The sequence below is a fragment of the Indicator indicator genome, chromosome 7 (assembly GCF_027791375.1).
Source record: "Indicator indicator isolate 239-I01 chromosome 7, UM_Iind_1.1, whole genome shotgun sequence".
Lineage (NCBI taxonomy): Eukaryota > Metazoa > Chordata > Aves > Piciformes > Indicatoridae > Indicator > Indicator indicator.
This window is the reverse complement of record NC_072016.1, coordinates 39,271,759-39,297,122: the sequence shown is the minus strand read 5'-3', so window position 1 is coordinate 39,297,122 and position 25,364 is coordinate 39,271,759. Positions and strand designations below refer to the sequence as shown.

Here is a 25,364-nt window from a genome sequence, read left to right as displayed (position 1 = left end):
GTTCTAGAAGTTCCCATCCCTCTGTGTGCTCTTTGAGGTGTCAGCCTTGTGACTGCCAGGAGCTCTAACACCCAGGTCTTACCCAACGAGGCCTCACCATGTGGAGCTGGAGAACAGTGTTGGTGGGGCTCGGGTGTCCTAAAGGAAGGCCAGCAGGAAGGAAAGGGCAGCTGCTCTCTATGCATACACATGTAGGGAACACAACCATGCACATCACCGAGGTGCCAGGCCCCTACCACATGGTAACATGACAGCACCTACCTCCAAGAATGGGCTTGGAGGGAGCATCTTGGGGCTGTGTGATAAATGCCACTGAGGTTGTACTTCTACTCTGCTGCCTTGGCCAGGGCTGTGATTGCTCCCACATGCAGCATTTCTTCTAGATCATCAAACAATTTGGACTCTGAGCATGAGAAAAATCTAAGGCCTTATATTTTAACCTCAAATTATAATGCTGAATGTAATCAAATCAACCAACCAGATTGGAAGAGACCACCAAGATCATCAAGTCCAACTGATCACCCAACTCTAACTAGTCAACCAGACAATGGCATTAAGTGCCTCATTCAGTCTTTTCTTAGATACCTCCAGGGACACCGACCCCACCACCACCCTGGGCAGCCCATTCCAAAGGGCAATCTCTCTGTGAGGAACTTTTTTCTAAGATCAAGCCTAAACTTCCCCTTGCACAGCTTGAGACTCTGTCCTCTTGTTCTGTAATGAAGTGAAGGGGTTCTGCTCTTGCCCTGGGAATAGAATCAGAGAATTGTTAGGAATTGTTAGGAAGAGACCTCAAGGATCATCCAGTTCCAAGCCCCCTGCCATGGGCAGGGACACCTCACACTACATCAGGTTGTTCAGAGCCACATCCAGCCTGGCTGCAAAAACCTCCAGGGATGAGGCTTCCACCACCTCCCTGGGCAACCTCTGCCAGGCTCTCACCACCCTCATGGTGGAAAACTTCCTCCTGACATCCAATCTGAATCTACATTTTTTTTTTTTTGCTCTATTCCCCCTAGTCCTGTAACTCCCTGACACCCTAAAAAGTCCCTCCCCAGCTTTTTTGTAGCCCCCTGCAGATCCTGGAAGGCCCCAATAGGTCGTCTTGGAGCTGCCTCTTCTCCAGACTGAATAGTCCCTACTCTTTCAGCCTGTCTCCATAGCAGAGGAGCTCCAGCCCTCTGATCATCCTCACAGCCCTTCTCTGGACACACTCCAGCACCTCCAGATCTTTCTTGTAATAGGGGCTCCAGAACTGGATGCAGTACTCCAGAGCAATGGGTTCATCCTCCTTCTGTAGCATGCCACGTTAAATCTGGTTGGACTGGACTCCAGAGGAAAACGTCTCCCCATGAGAACAGTCAGACACTGGATCATCTCTCAAGGGAAGTAGTGGAATCCCCTACATTGGACAGTTTCAAGACTCAGCTTGACCGGGTGCTGGGGCCAGCTCACAGCAGCTCTGTTATTACCTGGAAAGGTTGGACCAGGTGATCCTTGGGGTCCCTTCCAACCTGGCACTCTGTGATTGACACAGGCAGACAGAAAACAGAGCCCAGAAACCACACTTGTTTGGTTTTTAGCAAAGTGTTGAGCATCAGTGACTCCAACTGCCATGCCACAGAGCAAAGAACTGGCAACCTGAGCTTTCCCATCAGAGCCCTGTGGTTACAGTGTCAGAAATATGCATCCACACCTCAGTCACACCAGTGGACAGCATCATGTCCTGGCTCAGCCCTTTCATCTCTCCTCTTCCTCCACACATGCAGAGAATAACAGAAGTTATTCCACACCTGATGATGTGAGCAAACTGCTCTCAGTGCCAATCATTTGTCTTGTATTACTACAATTAAAACAGCATTTTAATTATCACCACACTCAGAAAACAAAAATCAACCCAGCCCTCCCCCTCTGTGGCCAGTTCTGGGCACCCTAGCTCTAGAAGGAGAAAGAACTACTGGAGGGAGTCCAGCACAGGGCCACTGAGATGATGAGGGAACTGGAACACCTCTCATCTGAGGAGAGGCTGAGAGACCTGGGACTGTTTAACCTGGAAAGAGGAGGCTGGAGAGCATCATATTAATGCTTACAAATATCTAAGGGGTGGGTGTCAGGAAGACAGGACCAGACTCTGCCCCCAGTGACAGGACAAGGGGTACTGGGCATTGACTTCAACTTCTTTACCTTGAGGGTGGCAGAGCACTGGAGCAGGCTGCCCAGAGAATGTGTCCAGAGAAGGGGCCTGGAACACAGCCCTGTGAGGAGAGGCTGAGGGAGCTGGGGGTGTTTAGCCTGGGGAAGAGGAGGCTCATTGCTGTCTACAACTACCTGAAGGGAGGTTGTAGCCAGGTGGGGGTTGGGCTCTGCTCCTAAGCAACCAGTAACAGAACAATGGGACATAGTCTCAAGTCATGCCAGGGGAGGTCTAGGCTGGATGTTAGGAGGAAGTTCTTCACAGAGAGAGAGAGATTACCTTTGGAATGGGCTGTCCAGGGAGGTGGTGGAGTCACTGTCCCTGGAGATGTTCAAGAAAAGCCTGGATTGTGCCATGGTCTAGTTGATTAGATAAGACTGGGTGATGGTTTGGACTGAATGCTCTTGGAGGTCTCTTCCAACCTGGTTGATTCTATGAGAGCTGGTGGAGTGTTTTTCTCTGAAGGCATTCAAAACCCATATGGATGTGTTCCTGTGTGAGCTTCTCTAGGTGAACCTGCCTTGGCTGGGGGGATTGGACTCGATGGTCTGCAGAGGTCCCTTCCAGCCCCTACCATTCTGTGATTCTGTTACATGCAGGGTTGAGTCACCACTGGATCACCCAAGTACACCAACACCTCTGGCTTTCTGAGGTTACTTTCTGCTTTCCATAAGGTTTTCTCGGATGGCTCTTAATTTCCTCACTGGTTTCTCAGCTGGCTCTGAATTACGTGTGACCATAAACTACCTCAAACAGTAGCTGGGGTGACATAAAGCAGTATGAGCAATACTTGAACTTCTAAAAGGCCACAACCACAGCAGGAATTGGCAGTGCTGCCTGGGCAGCCAGCTGCCCGGCACCAAGAGTGGTGGAGTAGAAAGGGCAGGAAATGATGGCACAATAGGGTCCTGCTGCTGCTTCCTGCTGCAGCTGAGCAGTATGAGATGGGACATGGCAAGGGGCACCAGCAGGTACAGCAGCACAGCCCCCCTGGAATGTACAAAGCAGTAAAAGAAATCCCAGCCTCAGACATGATTCCCTGCAGGGCTCCTAAAGCCAGGATGGGGAAAAAAAAAAAGTATAGACAAAGTAGCTTCTTGAAAGGGCTCTGCTGGGCACTCTGCTTTGGCTTCCTTGACACAAACACTCCTGGCAGTGGACAGCACAGGATTTCTAGGCCAGGATTTAAGGGTTACACACAATGACACAGAAGTGAAGCCTAAAGCAGGATCAACAGGCATCATGTCAGCTAGGGGCACTCAACACTAAATATCTGTCTGCCAGACATCCTCTGCTCATCCCTGGGACACTCTCACAGTTGACAGGTAGAGGAACTCATTGACATCTCTGTTACACCAAGATATAATGGAATTTACCAATCAACACAGCATCAGACTCTACCTTCAGCAGGTCACAGCCTTTCAGAGCACCACCTACAATTTTCAAACCACCTCAGCCCAAGGAAAGCTACAGAACTGAAAGATCAGGAATCAAGCCTTGCATCTAGAATAAGAAGGGAGCTGAAGAGTAAAAGCCCCAAGTTGTAATATTTGAGTTAATTCCACTTGCATCCAACATAAATCACCAAGGAAAGCACATGAAAAACCCAGCTGCTCTAGGGAAAAAAAAAACACCTCACTTTTTTTCTGTCCATAGGCTCAGTGAAATATTAAATTTCATGTAAAAAAAAAAAAAAAGTCAAAATCTTGTCAAAACCATAAAGGAAGTCCACAATAACTTTGAACAAATTCACTGAAATGCTAAAAAATTAAATGCCTTAGGTATATTGACAAAAATGGGGGTTGCCTTCTTTCTTAGGAGTGAAAACCGTCAGGGGCTGAGCTGCTTTATTGAGAATCAATCATTCTCCCATGTGTCCTGGTTTGACATAGCTGCCTTTAAAAACCAGAGTTACAGGCCTGCAGGAGGTCCAGAGAGTCCAGTCCAGTGGGTGGACACAGGAAATTATGGTATTTCATTCCCAGAATCCCTGCATCCCTATAAAACTGGCTGCAGTTTCAGTTTTCTTCCCTTTTTTTCCCTTCTCTCTCTGCTCCCAGGAGGCCCTGCAGGCTTGCAGGCTGTTACCTCCTTGTGGGGAAGTTGAGGCCTGGAGTCTGGCCTTGGCAATGCTGCCAATTAGGTCTGGAGCAGCTTAATTGGGGCCTGGAGCTGCCAAGCTGAATTTTATGCTGTGTCACAATGGTGTGGTATAAGGGGTAGAGAAGCCTGGTAGTGTGGGGAGGCAGGAAGGCTTGGGTTTGTTGGCCTGGTTTAAAGAGAGGTTTGTCAAAGCTTTGGCTAAATGAGGTTCTGTGTTAAGCCCAGACTATGGATTTTGTGTATTTTTATCTGCTTTGTACTGTTTTGTGCAGTTATGAATAGCATTTCCATTTCAACTTTCCAATCCTATCCAATCCTTGGTGTGAGAGCTTTTCTTTTGCCCCTTTTGGAAGGGGTGAAAGAGCATTGGTCTCACTCTAAACTAAGACACCGTGGGATGAGTTGCATCCAGCATTCATTAACTGAAAAGCAGCTCAGTTACTTTTCTCCTGAAGTCATCCGATGAAGACTGCACTTCTGGAAGGTACTTGGCATTCCACCTGCATGATATTCTGATGCATCAGACATTGGAATGTGCTGCCTGGGGAGGTGGTTGAGTCACCAACCCTGGATGTGTTTAAAGGTGGTTTGGATGTGGTGCTTGGGAATATGCTTTAGGGGTGACCTTTGTAGAGTAGGGTCAGTGGTTGGACTTAGTGATCCTGAGCAGCTTTTCCAACCAGAATGTTTCTGTGATCAGGGTATTAACCTGCAACTGTCAGGCACAACACACCAAACAGCACATGAACCAGACTTCCTGCACCCTCCTAGATTTAGAGCTTAAGTCCCTCTCAACTCCTCTTTTTGAATCTCTGGTTCTTGTGTTTCTATAAACAACTGGATCATAGAATAGTTTGGGTTGGAAGGGACCTAAAATATCATCTAATTCCAACCTCTGTGTCATGGCCAGGGATGCCTTCCACTAGACCAGATTGCTCAAGGCCCTGTCCAATCTGGCCTTGAACATCTCCAGAGAAGGGGCATCCACAGTCTCCCTGGCCAACCTGTTTCAGTATCTCCCCACCCTCACGCTAAAGAATTTCTTCCTCATCTCCAGTCTCAACCTCCCCTCTCCCAGCTCAAAGCCATTGCCCCTTGTCCTGTCACTCACAGTCCTTGTCAAAACTCCCTCCCCAGCTCTCCTGTAGCCCCTTCAGGTACTGGAAGGCTGCTCTAAAGTCTCCCTGGAGCCTTCTCTCCTCTCTGGGCTGAACAGCCTCCCCCAAGTCTCTCCCAGCCTGTACCCATAGGGGAGGTTCTCTAGCCCTATGATCATTTTGGTGGCCTCCTCTGGACCTGCTCCAGCAGTTCCACATCCTTCTTGTGCTGGGGGCCCCAGAAATGGATGCAGTGCTCCAGGTGAGGTCTCATAAGAGCAGAGTAGGGAGGAAGAATCACCTCCCTTGACCTGCTGGCCACACTTCTTTTGATGCATCACAAGACACAGTTCCAGATCTGCTTCAGGCATCAGCTCAGTTCAGATGCTCTGCACAATATTTACATCTAAACTTCTCACTGTTTCTGGTTTCTCCTTCTTGCAATGTTCCCAAGCTGCCTAACTCCACTGATCTCATCCTTGCTCCTTACACAAGCAGTCAAACAGCCTCAGGGTGGGAAGGCAGCCCAGCACTAGGAGCCCAAGCTGATGAAAAGCCAAGGATAACGCTCACAAAGATCCAAAGGGAGCAAGCGCAGCGAGTCAGCACAGCTCAAGCAGGGCAGGCATCAGAAGATGCACTGAACTCTCTCCTAGCACTGTTCAGTCACTGTTACCTTCACACATTTAACTCCTGATTCCAGTTCAGAAAATGCCATTTTGTTCCTGAACTCAGCTGATGGATTATTTTTTCCCCAAGGCTCACCCTGCCTTCTACCACCCTTGAATGCTGACCTCTACTAACAGCATCTTGCCTTCTCATCCATCTAGAGCGGAAGCACTCAAGAGTGTGACTGAGATCTTCCAGGAATTAGCTCTCCCCAAAGCATTTTTTTCCATTAACTTCAGTGCAACCAGGATTTACCTTCTGTCTGCACTGAGTCATAAATCAGTGCTTGGATGCTTTAATTAAAACTGCTTCTCTCCCTGGGCTTCTGTTCAACAAATTTTTCATTGCTCCTTTGCTCTCCAAACAAATGACATAGATTGGACTTGATGATGTCAAAGGTCTCTTCCAACCTGGTTAGTTCTGTGATTCTGTGACTTGGGCTTCTGTCAAAACCAAAACACAAGGGGCAATGGTCTGAAACCAGAGAAGGGAAGGTTTAGGTTGGATATCAGGAGGAAGTTCTTTTCTATCAGGGTGGTGGAACACTGGAACAAGTTGCAGGCCCCTTCTCTGGTGACATTCCGGTTGATGGGGCTCTGAGCAACCTGATCTGGTTGCTGCTGACTGCAAGAGGGTTGGACTGGATGTCCCTTCCAACCTAACGCATTCCATAATTCAATGATTCTAAAAAGGTTTTCTGATGTGGTATAACATTGATGGTTACATTCTACTGTTTGTCTCTTCTCCCAGAATGTTTTATTTCAATATCCTGCTCATACAGGACAATATTTTTTTTTTCACTTTGGAGATTTGTCAGATGAAAAGCTTTTATAGAACTTTAGATGAAACAGCTGAACTGCAGCTACACCTCTATGCCAGGCCTGTTCCTTACTGCTGGCAACTTTTTGAAAGCTATGTAAGCTCGTAAAGAGTCTGGAGAACAGGTCTGGTGAGGAGCAGCTGAGGGAACTGAGGTTGTTAATTCCAGAGAAGAGGGAGACCTCATTGCTCTCTACAGCTCCCTGAAAGGAGGTTCGACAGAGTTGGGGGGTGGTCTCTTCTCCCTACTATCATAAGACTCATTGAATGGTTTAGGTTGAAAGGCACCTCAGAGATCATCTACTCCAACCTCCTTGCCATGGGCAGGGACACCTCTCACCTAGAATTGGTTGCTCAAGGCCTCATCCAGCCTGTCTTTAAACACCCCCAGTGTAGGAGGCATCCACAGCCTTTCCGGGCAGCCTATTCCAGAGTCTCACCACCCGTGTACTGAAGAACTTCTTCCTAAGATCCAAACTAAACCTACTCTCCCTCAGCTTCAAACCACTCCCCCTTGTTCTATTGCTAGACACCCTTATGAAAAGCCCCTCTGCAGCCTTCCTGTAGGATTCCTTCAGGTACTAGAGGGCAGATTTAAGGTCCCTCTAGAGCCTTCTCTTCTCCAGGCTGAACAACCCCAGCTCCCTCAGCCTGTCCTCACAGCAGAGGTATTCCAAGAGGAAATGACCTGAAGCTGTACCAGGGGAGGTTTAGGTTGAACACTAGGCAACATTTCATTGCTGCAGGAGTGCTCAGGGACTGGAACAGGCTGCCCAGGGAGGTGGTGGTGCCACCATCTCTGGCGGTATACAAGAAATCTGTGCCCATGGTGGCACTTTGGGACGTGGTGGTGTTAGGTTAGTGGTTGGACATGATGATCTTGTAGGTCACTTCCACCTGAAAGAATTCCATGATTCCAGAACGATGTGGGTGGGGACACACAAATTTAATTTCTAGCTGTTTTCAGGGCATTTCCAACTGGCACTGACAATACCACCTGCTGCTAGCAAAGAAAAAGTGACTTAAGAAAGCTAATAAAAAGTCCTGAAATTACCTTTATCACACCTTCCCCGGGCTCCATGTCTGTGTAGATCTTGACACTGTATGACAAGTTGGAGAAGGTGGGGGAGTTATCATTGGCGTCGATCACCACGATATTGACGGTCACCGGAAGGCTCTCCTGGACACCATCAGAAGCTGTCATCTTGAGGGGAAAGAAAAAGGCAGAACAGGAACATGTTTGAGTGGTGTGCTCTTCATGTGATTCCAGTCATGAGGAAATGCAGTCAGGCAACTAAGTCACAAAGCATTTTGGTTTGTGTTTTTGTCTGCACTTAAAAACTAGAGGAGGCTTCAGGTGAGGTGGAGGCTGCAGTGTGCAAGGCTCAGTGCAAAGGCAAGATGAAAGGAAGCCTTTAGGACAAACTGGGTCAGAGTAGCAGGAGAAAGGGGAGAGAAGAAGCATTTCCTTGGGAAATGGTCCTGGTGGATAGAAGGATGCCCATGAGCCAGAAATGTATCCTTATGGACAAGAAGGCATCCTGAGGTGTATTAGAAGAGGAGTGATTAGTAAGTCCAGAGAGGTTCTCCTCCCTCTCTGTTCTGCGCTAGTAAGGCTGCATATGGAATATTGTGTCCAGTTCTGGACACTTCAGTTCAAGAAGCTCCTCAGGGAACTGCTTGAGAAAGTCCAGCAGAGAGCCACAAAGCTGCCGAAGGCAGTGGAAGATCTCCCTGTGAGGACAGGCTGAGGGAGCTGGGGCTCTGGAGCTTGGACCAGAGGAGCCTAAGGGGTACCCTCATTCCTGTTGGTAAAGATGTACAAGGCAGTGTGGGGAGGATGCAGCCAGGCTCTGCTCAGGGATGTCCAATGACAGGACAAAGGGCAATGAGTGGAAGCTGGAGTAGAGGAGGTTCCATGTGAACATAAGGAAAAACCTTTTCACTGTGAGGGTGACAAAACACTGGAGCATGATGCCCAGAGAGGTTGTGGATTCTCCTCTGGAGACTTGCAAAACCCGTCTGGATGTGTTCCTGTGTGACCTGCCTAGGTGACCCTGCTCTGGCAGGGTGTTGGATTGGATGACCTTTTGAGGTTCCTTCCAGACCATAACATTCTGTGATTCTGTCACTCTGTGATTTGGGCCAGGATCTAAGCTTCAGTCTGTTGCAGAGACTATCCCCAGCTGAGCTGAATACGTTGAAGGAGCAAAGCCTGGACACCATAGCTCACAAACATGCCTAGCATTATAAGTCTCACCTGGGCACAGGCACATGAAGGTGTTAAACCTCAAAGACACCATTTTAAAGTGAGACTTAAGGAGCTAGAGGTGTTCTTAATCCACAGGGGAAACCTGAGCTCTCCTTTCAAATGCTACCCAGACAGAATTAGGGAGGCAGTCCCTGGGAACACCTGCAGAGAAAAAGGGTTTCTCTGTAGAACATGTGCAAACTACTTTAGGGCTGTTAAGATGTTTACTCACAGACAGAGAGACGTCCCAGGGAATATTATGCCTTTTTTTTTTCTTTTTTCCTTTAAATACTGCTGACTGTGGTTTATGTTAGCCTGCCCTTCTTTATTTTGTACTAAAATAAAGTAGAAAGGCTCATTGAAGGTATCATGCTCTTAGCTTGAGGGTGAAGAAAAGGCAAATGTGGCCTCAAAGGTCATGCTGGGTACAAAAAAGACAAGGCAGAGTGTGTCATGAGGAAGGTACAAGCCTGGGGTCATGGAGATTACAGAATCACAGAATGCCAGGGGCTGGAAGGGATCTCCAAAGCTCATGCAGTCCAGCCCCCTGCCAGAGCAGGATCACCTAGAGCAGATCACACAGGACCACGTCCAAGCAGGGCTTGAATATCTCCAGAGAGGGAGACTCCACAGCCCCCCTGGACAGCCTGTTCCAGATGATGCTGGCAGGGGGATGCTCTTAATTTGATTCAGGCTATGAGGAAATACAGTCAGACAACTAAGAAACGAAGTATTTTGGTTTTCATTTTTGTCTGCACTTAGCTGGAGGAGGCTTCAGGTGTGCTTCAGTCTGCAGTATGCAAGGCTCAGGGCAAAAGCAATGTGAAAGGATGCCTTTAAGACAAATTGTGTCAGATTAGCAGGAGAAAGGAGAGGGAAGAAGCACTTCCTGGGGAAATGGGGAGATCTGGGCCAGGATCTAAGCCGCAGCATGTTGGCAAAGCAGACCACCCCTATTAGCAACTCCTCCCCACTCAGCTACTGCTGCTGCTTGGCCTTCATTCTTCCTCCTTCTGTAACACTTCCATGACTTCCAAGGGTGTTATAACTCAAGGTTTTTCAACACATGCCCTAAAGAAGGCCCGAGGCACCTTCAGGATGTGGTGAGTTGAAAATTCCCCCCCCCCAACATTAAATTTGCCAGACCAGCTCAGTTGGAAGCAAACAAAGCTGTATTTACACGCAAAACTACAATCTACAATGGAATGCAATGAATAGGTACAAAATAGACAGGATTTACAATATTGACAGGGATTTACAATTGATAGCACAAGGACCCCCTGGCCCAAGACCAGGGGAGATGCAACAGCTTCTCCCTTCTCTGCCTCCTTCCCTACCCCCCTGTACACAAAAGGGACAAGAGAATAGAATATAGCAGAGAAGTTGCTGTCAATACCAGTCACAATCAAGCAGTGCAGCCAAGGTCAGTAAAGCCAGCAGAAGCATCAGCCAGAGCCAAAGTAGCGAAAAGAGAGAGAGATTGCTTTGTACAATTGGTTTAAGTCCCTTATCTTCTCCAATGGATAGTTTAGAACTATCAGTATTTTCCTATTTTCCTTTCCACACCCAATAGTGATTTGTTTGCATTCTACCACTTTCTGTTCAAGATCTGTGAAAAATTGTAAAAGGCATATATAAGAGACTAAATCTTGTCTCTCTTGATGTCAATCAGCAAAGATAAGATCACCTTTGCTCCTTGCCCAGACAATAGCTGATGTGTATTGGGCAGACCCCACTGGATAAGGACTCTCTGGAATGTGCATAGACAAGATCATCTCAACCTATCAGCTACCCTGGAAAGAGAGGATGGTGAAAAGGACAATGGATTCACCACCTGGACACAGACCTAAAAAAACCCTAACCCTAACCTATCAGCTACCCTGGAAAGGGAGGATGGTGAAAAGGACAATGGATTCACCACCTGGACACACACCTAAAAAAACTGTATCAAAGACCTAAGCAATGCCTGCTCAGGAGAAGAAAAACGAAGAAAATACAAGGGGTGAGAAGGACAGACAGAGGAAAAAAAAAGACATCAGCATGTAGCCTGGAAGCAGCATACCAGGAGGAACCCTCTCTCCATGTCCTAAGTTCTGCCTGTTGCAACTCATGGAGATGAAGAGGCTGCTCAGAGGACTTGGACTTTGGGATCTCTCCCCTCCCCTCCTCCAGCAGAGGACAGCACAACCAACAAGGATGACATCTCCTCCAGGCCAAAGCAGCAGCACTCTTCCTCCACAGACCCAAACCATCTTGGGGGGTGTGGTAACATAATTTCTTTCCTCTCTTATCCTCTCTCCCTCTTCTCCCTCTCACTCTCTCTATTTTTTCCCCTCTCGCTCTCCCTTCTTCTGTTCCATCCACTTGATTCTGTTAACAAATTGCCCAGCTGTTGGTCTTTTGGCCTCGTTTGTGCCTCTAATTTCACAACAGAGGAATATTCAAAAAGAACTGAGTCTCTCTCCCTCTCCAGACTGAGGCAGCATAGCCTAAAACTACCACACAGGGGCCTTCAGCTCACCGAGAAGGTGTAAAGCTGCTGGAGTTCTCTGTCGACAGGCTGCAGCAGGGTGAGGTAGCGGGTGATGCCACTCGGAGTCACAGTGAAAACCGTATTGTAATCGTTCAGAAAGAGATGGAGCTGCGGATCCTTGGTCTTGAAACGACAGGGGAAAACAAAAACAAAACAAACAACAACCAATTTTATTAGAACAATATTTCATTAAGTTTCCAATTACTCAGTGCAAGTGCTTGTTTTAGTTGAAACCTAAACGAGCAGGAAGTACAAACACTGTGACTAACGGCATCTACAAAAGGCCATGAAAAGAAGACTGCCGGTCTAAAAAAAAAAAACTCATCTGCCTGATGAAAATTGTATTAAAAATACATCAAGCACATGAAAATACATTAAAAGGAAACCTCATGGTAGAACAAAACCTCTGCCTGTTAGGTTTAAATTATTTCTTTTCATTAAAACAATATTTTTAAAGCCAAACAGAAACTGACTATTTAAGAATTCAGATTCAAACATTTGCCTTTAACTATATGAAAACCAAAACTTGGATGATCTGAGGTCTTTTCCAACCAAAACAATTCTATGATTCTATATAAAACTCAAAACTTAATCTTGATTAATGGAGCAATAACAATAATGGAGTTAGCTTTATGCAATGAAAAAAGGTAATAATGAATATTAAAGCACATTGCTCAACAAATGCTGTTTGGGGCTTCTCTTTATGTCTTGAAAAGAATCAAAATATAGAATCATAGAATGACAATGGGTTGGGTTGTAAGTAACCTCTAAAGGTCATCTAGTCCAACCCCTTCTGCAGTCAGCAAGAACATCCTCAATGAGATCAGGTCGCTCAGAGCCCTGGCAAGCCTGACCTTGAATATCTCCAGGGATGGGGCCTCAACTACCTCCCTGCACAACCTGGTGCAGTGTTCCACCACCCTGGTGGTAAAGAATATATGACGTAGAATTGTGACTCTCTCACAGCTGGTCAGGTGAAATCTACTGCAAAGCAATTTGCAGTAGGGAGTCAGGTAAAGAGAAAAAAAAACAACCAAACAAGTCTAGGCACTCTGGTCACTTCTCACAGGTAATCAGTGATAGAACAAGAGGGAATGACCTCAAGCTGTGACTCCGTAGGTTTAGACTGGATAGTAGGAAATTTTTTTCCCAGCAAGAGTGGTCAGGGATTGGCACAGGCTGCCCAGGGAGCCTGGATGTGTTTAAAGGTGTTTTGAATGTGGTGCTTGGGGATATGGTTTAGGGGTGACCCTTGCAGAGTAGGGTTATGGGTTGGACTTGGTGATCCTGAGGGGCTTTTCCAACCTGAATGTTTCTACGATTCTGTGATTAGTTACTCATGACTTCCCTACTGGAGAACACAAGTACCTCTTCCCAGAACCTGCTGGGAAAACAGGTTGGTTCAATGTCCAACTGGGTGAGCCCCAAGAGTGGTGGAGTTCTGATAATGCATGCAAAACCACACAACAACAAAGAGACAGGGAAAAGCCTCATGAGATATCCTGTGCAGCCACTCGGGAACTCATCCTTCCATTTCCATCCTCACTCCTAGCGTGGCTGCTCCTAGCAGATTGTAGGAGTACGAGGAAGAAGAATGAAACATTCCCTGGGGAAAACAACTAATCTGGGGGCAAATGGAACCTCAGCTAGCAGAAAGGAGGAGGGATGTTTCTGCCACACTGCTGTATTCACAGGGAACAGAAAAAAATGATGCAAGCCCAGAACCTCAAACAGCTTCCTTCCTGTGTCAGTTTGCTGAAGTGTGTTCAGAGATGTGCAGCAAAGCTGGTGAAGGGTCTGCAGGACAGATCTGAGGAGTGGCAGAGGGAACTGGTCTTGTTTAGCCTACAGAAAAAAGAGGCTGAGGGGAGACCTCATTGCTCTCTACAACTCCTTCAAAGAGGGATTGCAGTAAGGTGGGGATCAGTCTCATCTCCTTAGTATCAGGTGAGAGAATGAGAGGAAATGGCCTGAAATTGTACTAGGGAAGGTTTAGGTTGGGTATTAGGAATAATTTCCTCCTGCAAGAGTGGTCAGGGACCGGAACAGGCTCCCTGGGGAGGTGGTGGAGTCCCATGGCTGGAGGTGTTCCAGAAAGGTGTGGCCATGGCAGCTGGGGACAGGGTTTGGTGGCCGTGGTGGTGTCAGGACGAGAGTCGGACTCCATTTCAGAAGCCTTTTCCAGCTGAAGCAGTTGTATGAGGCTGTGCTGAATTGTTTGAACTCTTTCAGTCAGCCTTGGCCTGGCTGTGTGTGCCCAGGCCGGGCCCAGGCCTCGCTGAGGGAAGGCCAAGCTGCCCCGGGCTGCGCGGGGCCGGTTCCGGCCGGTTCCAAGGCGCCAGCACACAGGGCACAGCCCCTCGGGGTCAGGGGAACAGAGAAGGGGAAAGGGCGGCGAGGAGTGAGGGGAAAGGGTGAGGACGAGAGGGGGTGGGGGTGAGGGAGTGAAGCTGAGGCTCAGGGTGAGGGAGTGGGATGGGGGAGGCTGCTGAGGGCATCTGTGTCACCAGCCACAGCTGGCTGTCAGTGGCAGCACCTGAAATGTTCAAGGCTGTGGTGCACAGGAGGGAAAGGCGTAGATGATCTCCCTGTCTGGACTCTCATTAGCAGAACACTGCAACACCACTCTGAGGCCCAGGGAGGTGGTTGGGGCCCCAGCCCTGGAGCTCTTCAAGGGGAGGCTGGAGAGGGCTGTGGGCAACCTGCTCTAGTGGAGGATGTCCCTGCTGAGTGCAGGGCGGTTGGGCTGGAGGAGCTGTGGAGCTCCCTTCCAACCCACAGCATTCTATGATTCTGTGGTTCTATGACTCTTCCTTCTCTGTGCTGGTAAGGAAGGTGAGAGGGCACCTGGGCTGGTGGCTGGCCAGTGGCAGCCCACTGGTGGTGGCAGGGAAAAGACCTACAAACCCTCTGTAAATATTCAGAACAGCTCTGGAATCGCTAAGTTTTCCAGGTTGCTTTGCTCAGGGTGAGGGAGTGGGATTGGGGAGGCTGCTGATTGTCAGTGGCAGCACCTTAAATGTTAAAGTCTGTTGTGCACATGAGGGAAAGGAGTAGATGATCTCCCTGTCTTGACTCTCAAGCTGCCCAGGGAAGTGGTAGAGTCACCATGCCTGGAGGTGTTGAAGAAATGTGTGGATGTGGCACTTTGGGACACGTTTTAATTAACGAGCATGGTGGTGCTGGGTTGATAGCTGGACTCGAGGATCTCAGACCTCTGGGTGCCGTGGTGCTCCACACATTAAGGCACTTTTCTGGCATGTCTGAGGTGTTGAAATGACAGAAACATGAATTGTGACCGGAATGAAATCCCTCAACATCTCCCTCCCTCTCTTTAAAGATGCTGTTGAGTTATTAAACTGACAGAGTGTGCAATGGTCACTCCAGATCACAGGTACATTTCACATCAGCTTTTATTGCCCCCAGCATTCCATTTCTATGTCCTTCCATGTAACCTGCTTAATTTAACCTGACTAATTGGTGCTATTCTCAGTCATTACTTACTTAGTTTACTCCTAATCAGTGAGATGAGGATACAAAAGAGGAACACAAACGTAGTCAGGCAAAGCACAAAAAGCTGGGAGGTGAGTCCTAGAAGAACTGTTTTGAACTGCCCCAAATAATGTAGAGATGAGGAATCAGAGGACTGGTACCAGGCAATAAAACATAACAGAAAATCCAGGTATAAGTTGAAAGGTATTTTTACCAGCTACTTTCCAACATAATTAAGGGACTGGAACATCTGTCTGATGAGGAAAGGCTGAGAGACCTGGGGCTGTTTAGCCTGGAGAAGAGAAGGCTGAAAGGAGATCTCATTAATGTTTAGAAATATCAGAAGTGGGGGGTGGGGGGAGCAAGAAGAAGGGGCCAGGCTCTTTTCACCAGTATCCTCTGATACAACCAGGGCCAATGGACACAAGCTGGAATCCAGGAAGCTGCACCTCAACATGAGAAAATGCTTCTTTACTGTAGCATGGGTCATGAAGTCCTGGAACAGGCTGCCCAGAGAGGCTGTGTGGTCTTCTCCAGCAAGAGCTGCCTGGATGTGTTCCTGTGTGACCAGCTTTGGGTGATCCTGCTTTGGCAGAGGGCTTAGGTTCCATGATCTCCAGAGGTCCCTTCCAACCTCTTCCATCCTGTTCTATGAACTTGCCCCATACAGAGTCAGACACAGTCACAAATTTCTGACTTCACCAAATTAGCCAACAAGTAGCATTACATTCTCTTTTCTGTGATTATTTTCTCAACCTGAACACAAAACACTTCTAGAAGGTTCATTCCCACCTTAGACAATTAAAACCAGAAACCAGACCAACTGGAAGTTCACCAATCTTTACAGCAGAACAGGCATAAACACTTGAGCTCACTCCAACATGCACTAAGTGTTGTATAAAACAACTACAAGGTGAGGAGAGAGAAAGAGGAAACCACTGTAGCAATTCAAAACACTCTAAAGCACACCACCTTGTGGAAAGGCCAAGGTTCTGCTATTTAAATAAGAAGTGCTTCTGAACACACTTTATGGACACAGCATCAATTCAGTGCTCTAACAAGCAATGCACAAATTACCCTACCCTTGAGCTTTTCCCTCAAGCCACTATTGAGTAGAATGTAAGTGACACGCATGCCGATGAGCTGATAGAATAGATTCCAAGAATGCTTTGGCTTGGAAGGGACCTTAATGATCACCTAGATCCAACCTCCCTCCAACAGGCAGGGACACCTTCCAGTAGACCAACTTGCTCAAGGCTAACCTGGCCTTGAACATCTCCATGGGGGGACCATCCACAACCTCCCTGGGCAACCTGTTCCAGGGTCTCACCACTTTCATTGAAGAGAATTTCTTCCTTTTGTACTGTTTCTTCAGCCACCTCAGAAAACAAACCTGGGCACGTTACAAAAAACAAACCAAGCCAAAGGACAAACAAACAAACCCCCCCAAAAATCTCCACACTTCAATCCAAACTTAAAGCTGCACCAAATGAAATACATGAATTTGTGTCAAGAAAGTCAAGAAACCATCACTACTTTAGACACAATTAATCAGTAGTTTAGTCTGGAGAAGAAAAGGCTCCAAGGAGACCTTATTATGGCCTTCCAGTATCTGAAGGGGGCTACAAGAAAGCTGGGAAGGGACTTTTTAGTGATAGGACTGGGGAAATGGAGCAAAAATAGAAGTGGAGAGATTCAGATTGGATGTTAGGAAGAAGTTCTTCCCCATGAGGGCGGAGAGATACTGGAATAGGTTGCCCAGGGAGGTGGTGGAAGCCTCATCACTGAAGGTTTTTAAGGTCAGTCTGGATGCCACTCTGAGCAACCTGATCTAGTGTGAGGTGTCCCTGCCCATGGCAACTCTCTGATTCTATGATTCTTCCAGCTTGGAATTTAAATTTAATTTAAATTAATCTCTCTCTTTTTTTAAGGGATATTCACAACTTTGGCACATAAAGCAGCAAGGCAGTCACTGTGTAGCCTTTTCACCAACCTGAACCACCAGAGTAGATGAAATGAGTGGTCTTCCATGGAAGCAAGAGGCTCTGGAAGCCTTATGTAAACAGCCATCAGCTCCTGCTGTTCAAATTCCTCATCTCAGCTTGCTCAGGTCTTAAGGTACTTGCGTGGCTTAATTTAATTTATGCCATTTAAACAGAGCACTTAATTACAGCAGCAGTTGGCAGAGCTGCTCTAGTTAAAGGTCTGTTTGCAGTGTCACATCCATAAATTAATTTTTGGAAGGTTTAGAGCAGGACTCATTTATAATTCCCATAGGGTTTGTGTTTTGTTGTGTTGGTTTGGGTTTGTTTGTTTTTTCTCCTTTAAGATACACAGTTACTTTCTTCAGGCAATTATCTGAGGACAAGGAGTTCCTTTAATATGAAATAATCTCAGATGATTTGTCAATTAGAAGAAGAAGAACACTGACTATGTTCTGTTTAGCCATGGTCACTACTGCAAACTAAGATGCAGGAGCACAAAGAAGATATGTCAGGTTCTCAGCAACCCCTAAATACATTAATTTACTGAGGCACAACCAAGCCATTGGAACATGAAGACCTGCAGAACTTGATAAGCATTACTTAAGCTTTGAGAGCAGCCCTGCAGAAAAGGTCTTGGGGGTACAGGTGGATGAGAAGCTGGACATGAGCCAGCAATGTGCACTTGCAGCCCAGAAGGCAAATTGTATCCTGGGCTGCATCAAAGGCAGGTGGCCAGCAGATGGAGAGAGGGGGTTTTGCCCCTCTGCTCTGCTATAGTGAGACCTCACCTGGAGTCCAGTTCTGGAGTCCTTGACACAGGAAGGACATGGACCTGGAGCAGGTCCAGAGGAGGGTCACGAAGATGATAGGCTGAGAGAGTTGGGGCTGTTCAGCCTGGAGGAGAGAAGGCTCCAGGGAGATGTTTCAGTATCTGAAGGGAGCCTACAGGAAGGCTGGGGACAGACTCCTTAGAAGGGCCTGTGGTGATAGGACATGGGACAGTTGTTGAGAACTAGAGCAGGGTAGATTTAAGTTGGACAATATTAGGAAGTTCTTCACAACGAGGGTTGTGAAATACTGGAACAGGGTGGACAGGGATGTGGTAGAGGTCAGACCTGATGGAGCCCTGAGCATCCTGATGCAGCTGGAGATGTGCCTGCTCATTACAGGGAGGTTCTCCTCCCCCTCTACCCTGCATCTGGAGGACTGGGTACAGTTCTGGGCTCCCCAGTTCAAGAGGGACAGGGATATACTAGACAGTGTCCAGTGGAGGCTATGAGGATGCTGAAGGGACTGAAACATGTCTGATGAGGAAAGGCTGAGAGATCTGGGGCTGTTGAGCCTGGAGAAGAGCAGCCTGAGAGGAGATCTTATGAAATGTTTATAAATATCTGAAGGGTGAGGGAGCAAGAAGAAGGGACCAGGCTCTTTTCAGTGGTGTCCTCTGATAGGACAAGGAGGAATAGATATAAATTGGAATCCAGGAAGTTCCACCTCAACGTGGGGGAAAAAGATTCTTTACTGTGAGGGTGCTGGAACCCTGGAGCAGGCTGCCCAGAGAGGTTGTGGAGTCTCCTTCTCTGGAGACTTTCAAGGCCCATCTGGATACATTGCTGTGTGACCTGAAGGGGAGTTGGGCTCAATGATCTCTGGAGGTCCCTTCCAACCCCTAAGGTTCTATGATTCTAACAGTTTATATTAAAGGAATACATTATTCTTCCATGCAGAAGCTTTTGAAAAGAAATAACTGCAGCTTGAGAATATACAAATACCAAGTGCTGTATCAACTACCTGGGAGTTCCTGAGGCTTTCAAAGAAGTCAGGCCAAATTCAGGGTTTAACAGCTCAAAGTAATCTTCCATTTCAGGCTGCTCTGTGATCTAATATGTAAGTTGAGCAAAGAACCTTGCATTACCAAATCTGCCTTTGACATCTGGAGGGTAGAGCTGTGCAACAGGTTAATCAGACCTCTATTAGCTATAACCTGAAACACCTCTGGAGGTTAATGAAGTCCAAAGTCTTTCTGTCATTCCTTTAGTGCAACAATATCTTCTAGAAGGAAGTAGGAAAGAGGCCCCAAAACCCACCAGCACAGAAAACTGCCACATAAAATTAAGTGTCTGAGCTAAGGCACTGAATTCTCTTTAATTAAAACAACTCTTTTGAATTATTTCAGGCGCAAGGGATTCAGTCCCTCCCTCACCAGGCAGGCTGTGTGACTTCCTTCATCACGCTGGGCTTTGTAAGCAGAGCAAGATTTTCCTAGGTCACACAGCTTCCAAAGCCTGGAGGGAAAGTAGAATCATAGAATGTTCCAGGCTGGAAGGGATCTCCTAAGGTCATCTAGTCTGATGTCCCCACATTCAGCAGGGACATCCCCAACTGGATCAGTTTGCTCAGGGCCTCGTCGAGCCTCACCTTGAATATCTCCGGGGAAGGGGCCACAATCACCTCCCTGGGCAACCTGTTCCAGTGTTCCACCACCCTCATAGTAAAGAACTTGTTTCTGACATCTAATCTAAATCTGCTCTTCCCTAGTTTGTAGCCATAGCCTTTTGTCCTGTCACTGCAGGCCCTTGTAAACAGTCTCTCTGCAGCCTTCTTGTAGCCCCCTTTCAGATACTCCAGAGCCTCCTCTCCTCCAGGCTGAACACCACCAGCTCCTTCAGCCTGTCCTTGTAGCAGAGCTGCTCCAACACCCTGATCATTTTTGTGGTCCTCCTATGGACCAGCTCCATCAGGTCCATGTCCTTCCTATATTGAGGGCTCCAGACCTGGACACAATACTGCAGGTGAAATCTCCCCAGAGCAGAGCAAAGTGGCAGAATCACCTCTCTGGATCTGCAGGCAACACTGCTTTGGATGCAGCCCAGGCTGTGATTTGCCTTCTGTGCTACAAGCTCACACTATGTGTTCATGTCCAGCTTCTCATCCACCAGCACCCCCAAGTCCTTTTCCTCAGAGCTGCTTTCTATCACCTCATTCCCCACTCTTTATTGACAGTGAGGATTGTTCTAGCCTGAGAATGTGGAACATCAATGGACTTGCAGATTGAGAAGCAGCAGCAACGTGTGGATTAACAGTAAGATTTTGGTGCTATATTCAGCTTTCCATCACCCCAACTGGCAGAAACAGTTCACAAGCAGCTCTCCAGCTTGCTGAAAGCTCCACTCTGAGTTTCAGACCATACCTATAAAATGCACAGCCTCACAGATGAAGACTGAAACCCCAGTTTCAGTCTTCCACTCTTCAGGAGATTAACAGCCTCCCTTCCCATATTTGAATAGTCAATACACAGTCATGTCTGTTACAAAGTGGGCAAAAGAGTGTCCTGGACTTCCAGACTTCTGTAAAAAACAGATATGCACCAAGGTCTGTTTCAGACAAAGGCTTTGACTACTACTTTGTAGAATCATTGAATGTTTTGATAGGAAAAACCCTCTAAGATCATAAAGTCCAACCTTCTACCATGACCACTAAACCATGTCCAAGAGTGCCACGTCCACGTGTTTCTGGAACGCCCCAGGGATAGTGACTCCACCACCTCCGTGGGCAGTCTGTTCCAATCCCTGACCACTCTTGCAGCAATGAATTTTTTCCTTATCTCCAACCTAAACCTCCCCTGGCACAATTTCAGGTCATTTCCTCTTGTTCTATCACCTGATAGTAGGGAGAAGAGACTGACCCACATCACCTGGACAGGCTGGAGAGTTAGGTGCAGGCAAACAACACGCAGTTTAATAAGGACAAGTGCAAGGTCCTACATCTGGGGAGAAACAACAACAGGCACCAGTACAGGTTAGGAGCTGCCCTGCCCTCCACAGAGAAAGACCTTGGAGTGCTGGTGGACAACAAGTTCTCCATGGAATAACAATGTGCTCTTGTAGCCAAGAGAGCCAATGGGATCCTGGAATGCATCAAGAAAGGTGTGTCCAGCAAGTCTAGGGAAGTTCTTCTACCTCTCTACTCCGGCCTGGTGAGACTACACCTGGAATACTCCATACAGTTTTGGGCTCTCCACTAGAAGAGAGACAGAGAAATGCTGGAGAGAATCCAACAGAGAGCCATGAGCATGATTAGTGGACTTGAGCATCTCCCCTATGAAGAGAGACTGAGAGCCCTGGGGCTGTTTAGTCTGGAGAAGAGAAGACTGAGAGGGGATCTGATCAACGTCTATAAACATCTGAGGGGTGGGTGTCAAGTGGAGGGGGCCAGGCTCTTTTCAGTGGTGCACAGTGATAAGACAAAGAACAATGGATACAAACTTGAACACAGAAGGTTTCACCTCAACACGAGGAGGAACTTCTTTACAGTGAGGGAGACAGAATCCCGGAACAGGCTCCCAGGGGGGTTGTGGAGTCTCCTTCTCTGGAGACTTTCCAACCCCACCTGGATGCATTCCTGCGCAGACTACCCTAAGTGATCCTGCTCTGGCAGGGGGGTTGGACCTGATGATCTCTTGAGGTCCCTTCCGACCTCTGATATACTGTGAGACTGTGATACTGTGACCCCCACCTCACAGAGTCACAGAATGTTAGGGGTTGGAAGGGACCTCAAAAGATCATCCAGTCCAATCCCCCTGCCAGACCAGGGTCACATAGAGTAGGTCACCTAGGAACCCAGAAAGTCCAACCTCAACACAAGGAAAAACTTCTTTACTGTAAGGGTGTTGGAGCCCTGGATCAGGCTGCCCAGAGAGGTTGTGCAGTCTCCTTCTCTGAAGACTTTCAAGACTCATCTGGATATGTTCCTGTGTGACAAGGTGATCCTGCTTTGGCAGGGGGTTGGACTCGATGATGTCTGGAGATGTCCAAGCCCTACCATTCTATGACCATTCATCCTTCCCACAAAATGCAGTTTTTTCCCCTCTTCCCACTACCTCTAACATTGTCTATATTATCTATCTATATTATAACTCCCCCCACCATCTCTAACAGAACACAATCTTAATTGAGACTCAAGTAAAATACAGATCAGTTTTCCAGTTCAGGCAAGCTTTCAAATCTCTTTGAACTCACAATGAAAACAAAACAAAACAAAGGGTGAATTGTTATGATGCTATTAAGATTTTTTTTTTCCATTTATGGATCAATTTTGTCCTGATAAAAAGAAAAAAAAAAACAACAAACAAGGAAAGAACTGAAAATAATAAAACTGCCAGCAGCAGTCTGACACTATAAAAGCAGAGAGCATACCTCCTCCACGTCGTTGTCCAACACCACGATCTGCAGTGGAGAAGTCAGATTCCGGTTATCACAGACAGTTGTGCCCACCGGGGAGGATTCAAGGATGAAGCCCTCATAGGTGGCTCTTGTGAAGTAAGGCTTCTGGTTGTTCTCATCGAGGACTTCGATGTGCAGGTTGGCAAAGGCAGGAAGAGGGTGGCCGTTGTCTTGTTCAGCCTGAAAAAGAAAACAAAACACCTCATCTGTCAAAGGCTGTTGTAGGGTGCTCCAAAACCTCCTTTCCCCACCTCCATCTGTGGAGGTTTGGATGCGGGAAGACAAAGTTGTGAAATTCTTTCCCCTCCCCCTGCAGGCTTGAGCGGGGAAGGGTAAAAAAGCCTTTTCCTGCTGCCGGGCGGTAAAGTCCCACACGTGGGAAAGCCTGAGCTGGGAGCTGGAATTGCGATCGGCCCAGGAGATACTGGCACCGGACACACTGTCCAGGGAAATCTTAACTAGAGTGACCAGAAAGCGGTCTTGGACGGGTTTTGGACTCGTTTTGGGATTCCCTAAATTGGCAGCGAAATTGGCGAGATTGTCCTGCAGCACCGGGACCTGGCTTCTCCCCACACCTGCGTCCCCTGGGGTCCAGGAGCTCCTTACTTCCTGCTTGGAGCGACCCCTGCCTGCCTAAACCTGTGGCTTTTTGCATGGGAGCACGCCGGTAGTGCAGCTGCTCTTGGGCTGCTAAGGCAGTGCTGCCCCAGGGGATTTGCCTCGTGGGAGTCCTGTCTGGAGACACTTTGACTGTGGTGGATCCCTTTTCTTTGGATTTATGCTGGGGGGTCCACAAACCGGATTATAAACTCGCTGTTCTGGAGGCTGCCGCTGAGGAGAGATCCAGGGACCGTCTCCGATCTCCTACTCCGCCCCCGTGAGTAAAATCCTCAGCTTTTCCCCAGGGGCCTGGCTTCCCTCTGGTTTTATAAGTGGGGTGAAACTATTTTGTGGCTTAGCCTTTTCCATTTTCTGAACTCTCTAAATTGAACTAAAGTTGCCCATAAGCATCCTTGTGGAATTCCTGACCGAATAGGACCTGTAAATAAAATTAACTAGTTTTGTACATAATTTTGGGGCAGGGTTTTCAGGGAAAATAAAGATAACTCTATTTTTATATTTATAATTTATATCTAATATAATTTATAATTTTATAAACCTCGTTAAGTTATTCCCAGTCCAAACAAAGGCTCACAGCCAAGTCTCATTCCTAACAGTTACTACACTGCGAAACTTTGCCTCATGAGAAAATGACACAACAAACAAAAATCACCTGGGCTGAAAGAATACCAAAACTGTCCATCACAATAACCTTTTAAACGGCACACTGGAGCACAAAGCTACACAGCTCACACACAGAGTTCCTTAAACCATGAGCTTTATGAGTTTTGGAAAATCTTCCAAGGATGATAGAAAACAGGAAAGTGCTGATTGTGACTCAGCAGTGGAGCAGGCTGCCCAGCAGGGTTGTGGAGTCTCCATCTCTGCAGAGATTACAAACCTGGAACAGGTTATGGATGTCCCTCTCCAGGAGGTGTTCAAGGCCAGGCTGGACAAGGCCTTGAGCAACCTGGTCTAGTGGAAGGTGTCCCTGCCCATTGCAGAGGGGTTGGGACTAGATCATCTTTAAGGTTCCCTTCCAACCCAAACCATTCTGTGATTCTATGAAGCCTGCCTGGACATTGTGATCCTGGGCAACCTGCTGTGGGTGACCCCACAGTGGACTAGATGATCTCCAGAGGTCCCTTCCAAGTCCCACCACCCTGGGATTCTGCACAACAGAAGTTCACCCACAATGCCAACAAGAGAGTTAAAACCAAAAGATGCGGATGGGACACAGGGACATACGGTACTTGCCACAGATTACTGAAGACTGTGTTGCCCTGGATCTGACTCTTGCTCCCTCTCCTTCAAAATCACAGAATGCCAGGGATTGAAAGGGACCTCTGAAGATCATTGAGTCCAACCCACCTGCCACTGCAGGATCACCCAAAGCAGATCACATAGGAACACTTCCAGGAAGGCCTTGAAAGTCTCCAGAGACAGATGCCACCACCTCTCTAGGCAGCCTGCTCCAGGGCTCTACCACCCTCGAAGTAAAGAAGTCCCTTTTCATGTCTAGATGGAACATCCTATGTCCAAGTTTGTGCCTATTACCTCTTGTCCTGTCACTGGGGACCACTGAGAAGGATCCACTTTTCTAGTGTCAGATGAACGAGGTTTTAATTTGGGGGTTGCCTTTTTTTTTGTGAGTGTCAGACAAAATTCCTTACACCAAACAACAACCTCTGCTTTGTGATAGCAACACCTCACCTACCAAGAGTTACTCATCAATACAGTTCCACCTGACTGGGGGCAATGGCTGACACCCCTCAGGCTGTGCTGCCATCCAATGAGATCTGGACAGGCTGAGAGCTGGCTGCAGGCAAACCTCATGAAGTTCAATAAGGACAAGTGCAGGGTCCTGTATCTGGGGAGGGATAACAGCAGGCACCAGTACAGGTCAGAGGCTGCCCTGCTGGATAGCAGTTCCATGGAGAAAGACCTTGGACTGCTGCTGGGCATCAAGTTCTCCATGGGACAGCAATGTGCCCTTGTGGCCAAGAGAGCCAATGGGATCCTGGGGGCAGCAAGAAAAGTGTGGCCAGCAGGGATGGGGAGGTTCTTCTCCGCCCTGGTGAGACCACAGCTGTAATTCTGTGTCCAGTTTTGGGCTCCCCAGTTCAAGAGAGACAGAGACCTGCTGGAGAGAGTCCAAAGGAGAGCCACAAGGATGACTAAGGGACTAAACATCTCCCCTGTGGAGAGAGATTAAGAGCCCTGGGGATGTTTAGTCTGGAGAAGAGAAGACTGAGAGGGGATCTGATCAATGTCTATAAATATCTGAAGGGTGGGTGTCAAGTGGAGGGGGCCAGGCTCTTTTGGGTGGCTCACAGTGATAAGCCAAGGAACAAAGGATGCAAACTGGAACAGAGAAGGTTTCAGCTCAACATGAGAAG

General features: G+C 47.6%; 1 protein-coding gene across 2 annotated transcripts in view; it reads right to left on the bottom strand.

Moving 5' to 3' along the window:
- PCDH15 (protocadherin related 15) overlaps positions 1–25,364 on the bottom strand; it is a 320,955-nt gene that overhangs the window by 118,086 nt on the left and 177,505 nt on the right. For both annotated transcript variants that reach the window (XM_054382646.1, XM_054382647.1), the window contains 3 exons: positions 22,339–22,545; positions 11,655–11,789; positions 7,937–8,086 (listed from right to left, as the gene is read on the bottom strand). In XM_054382646.1, the coding sequence (XP_054238621.1) occupies positions 7,937–8,086; positions 11,655–11,789; positions 22,339–22,545 (492 nt within the window). The remainder of the gene's footprint in view (positions 1–7,936; positions 8,087–11,654; positions 11,790–22,338; positions 22,546–25,364) is intronic.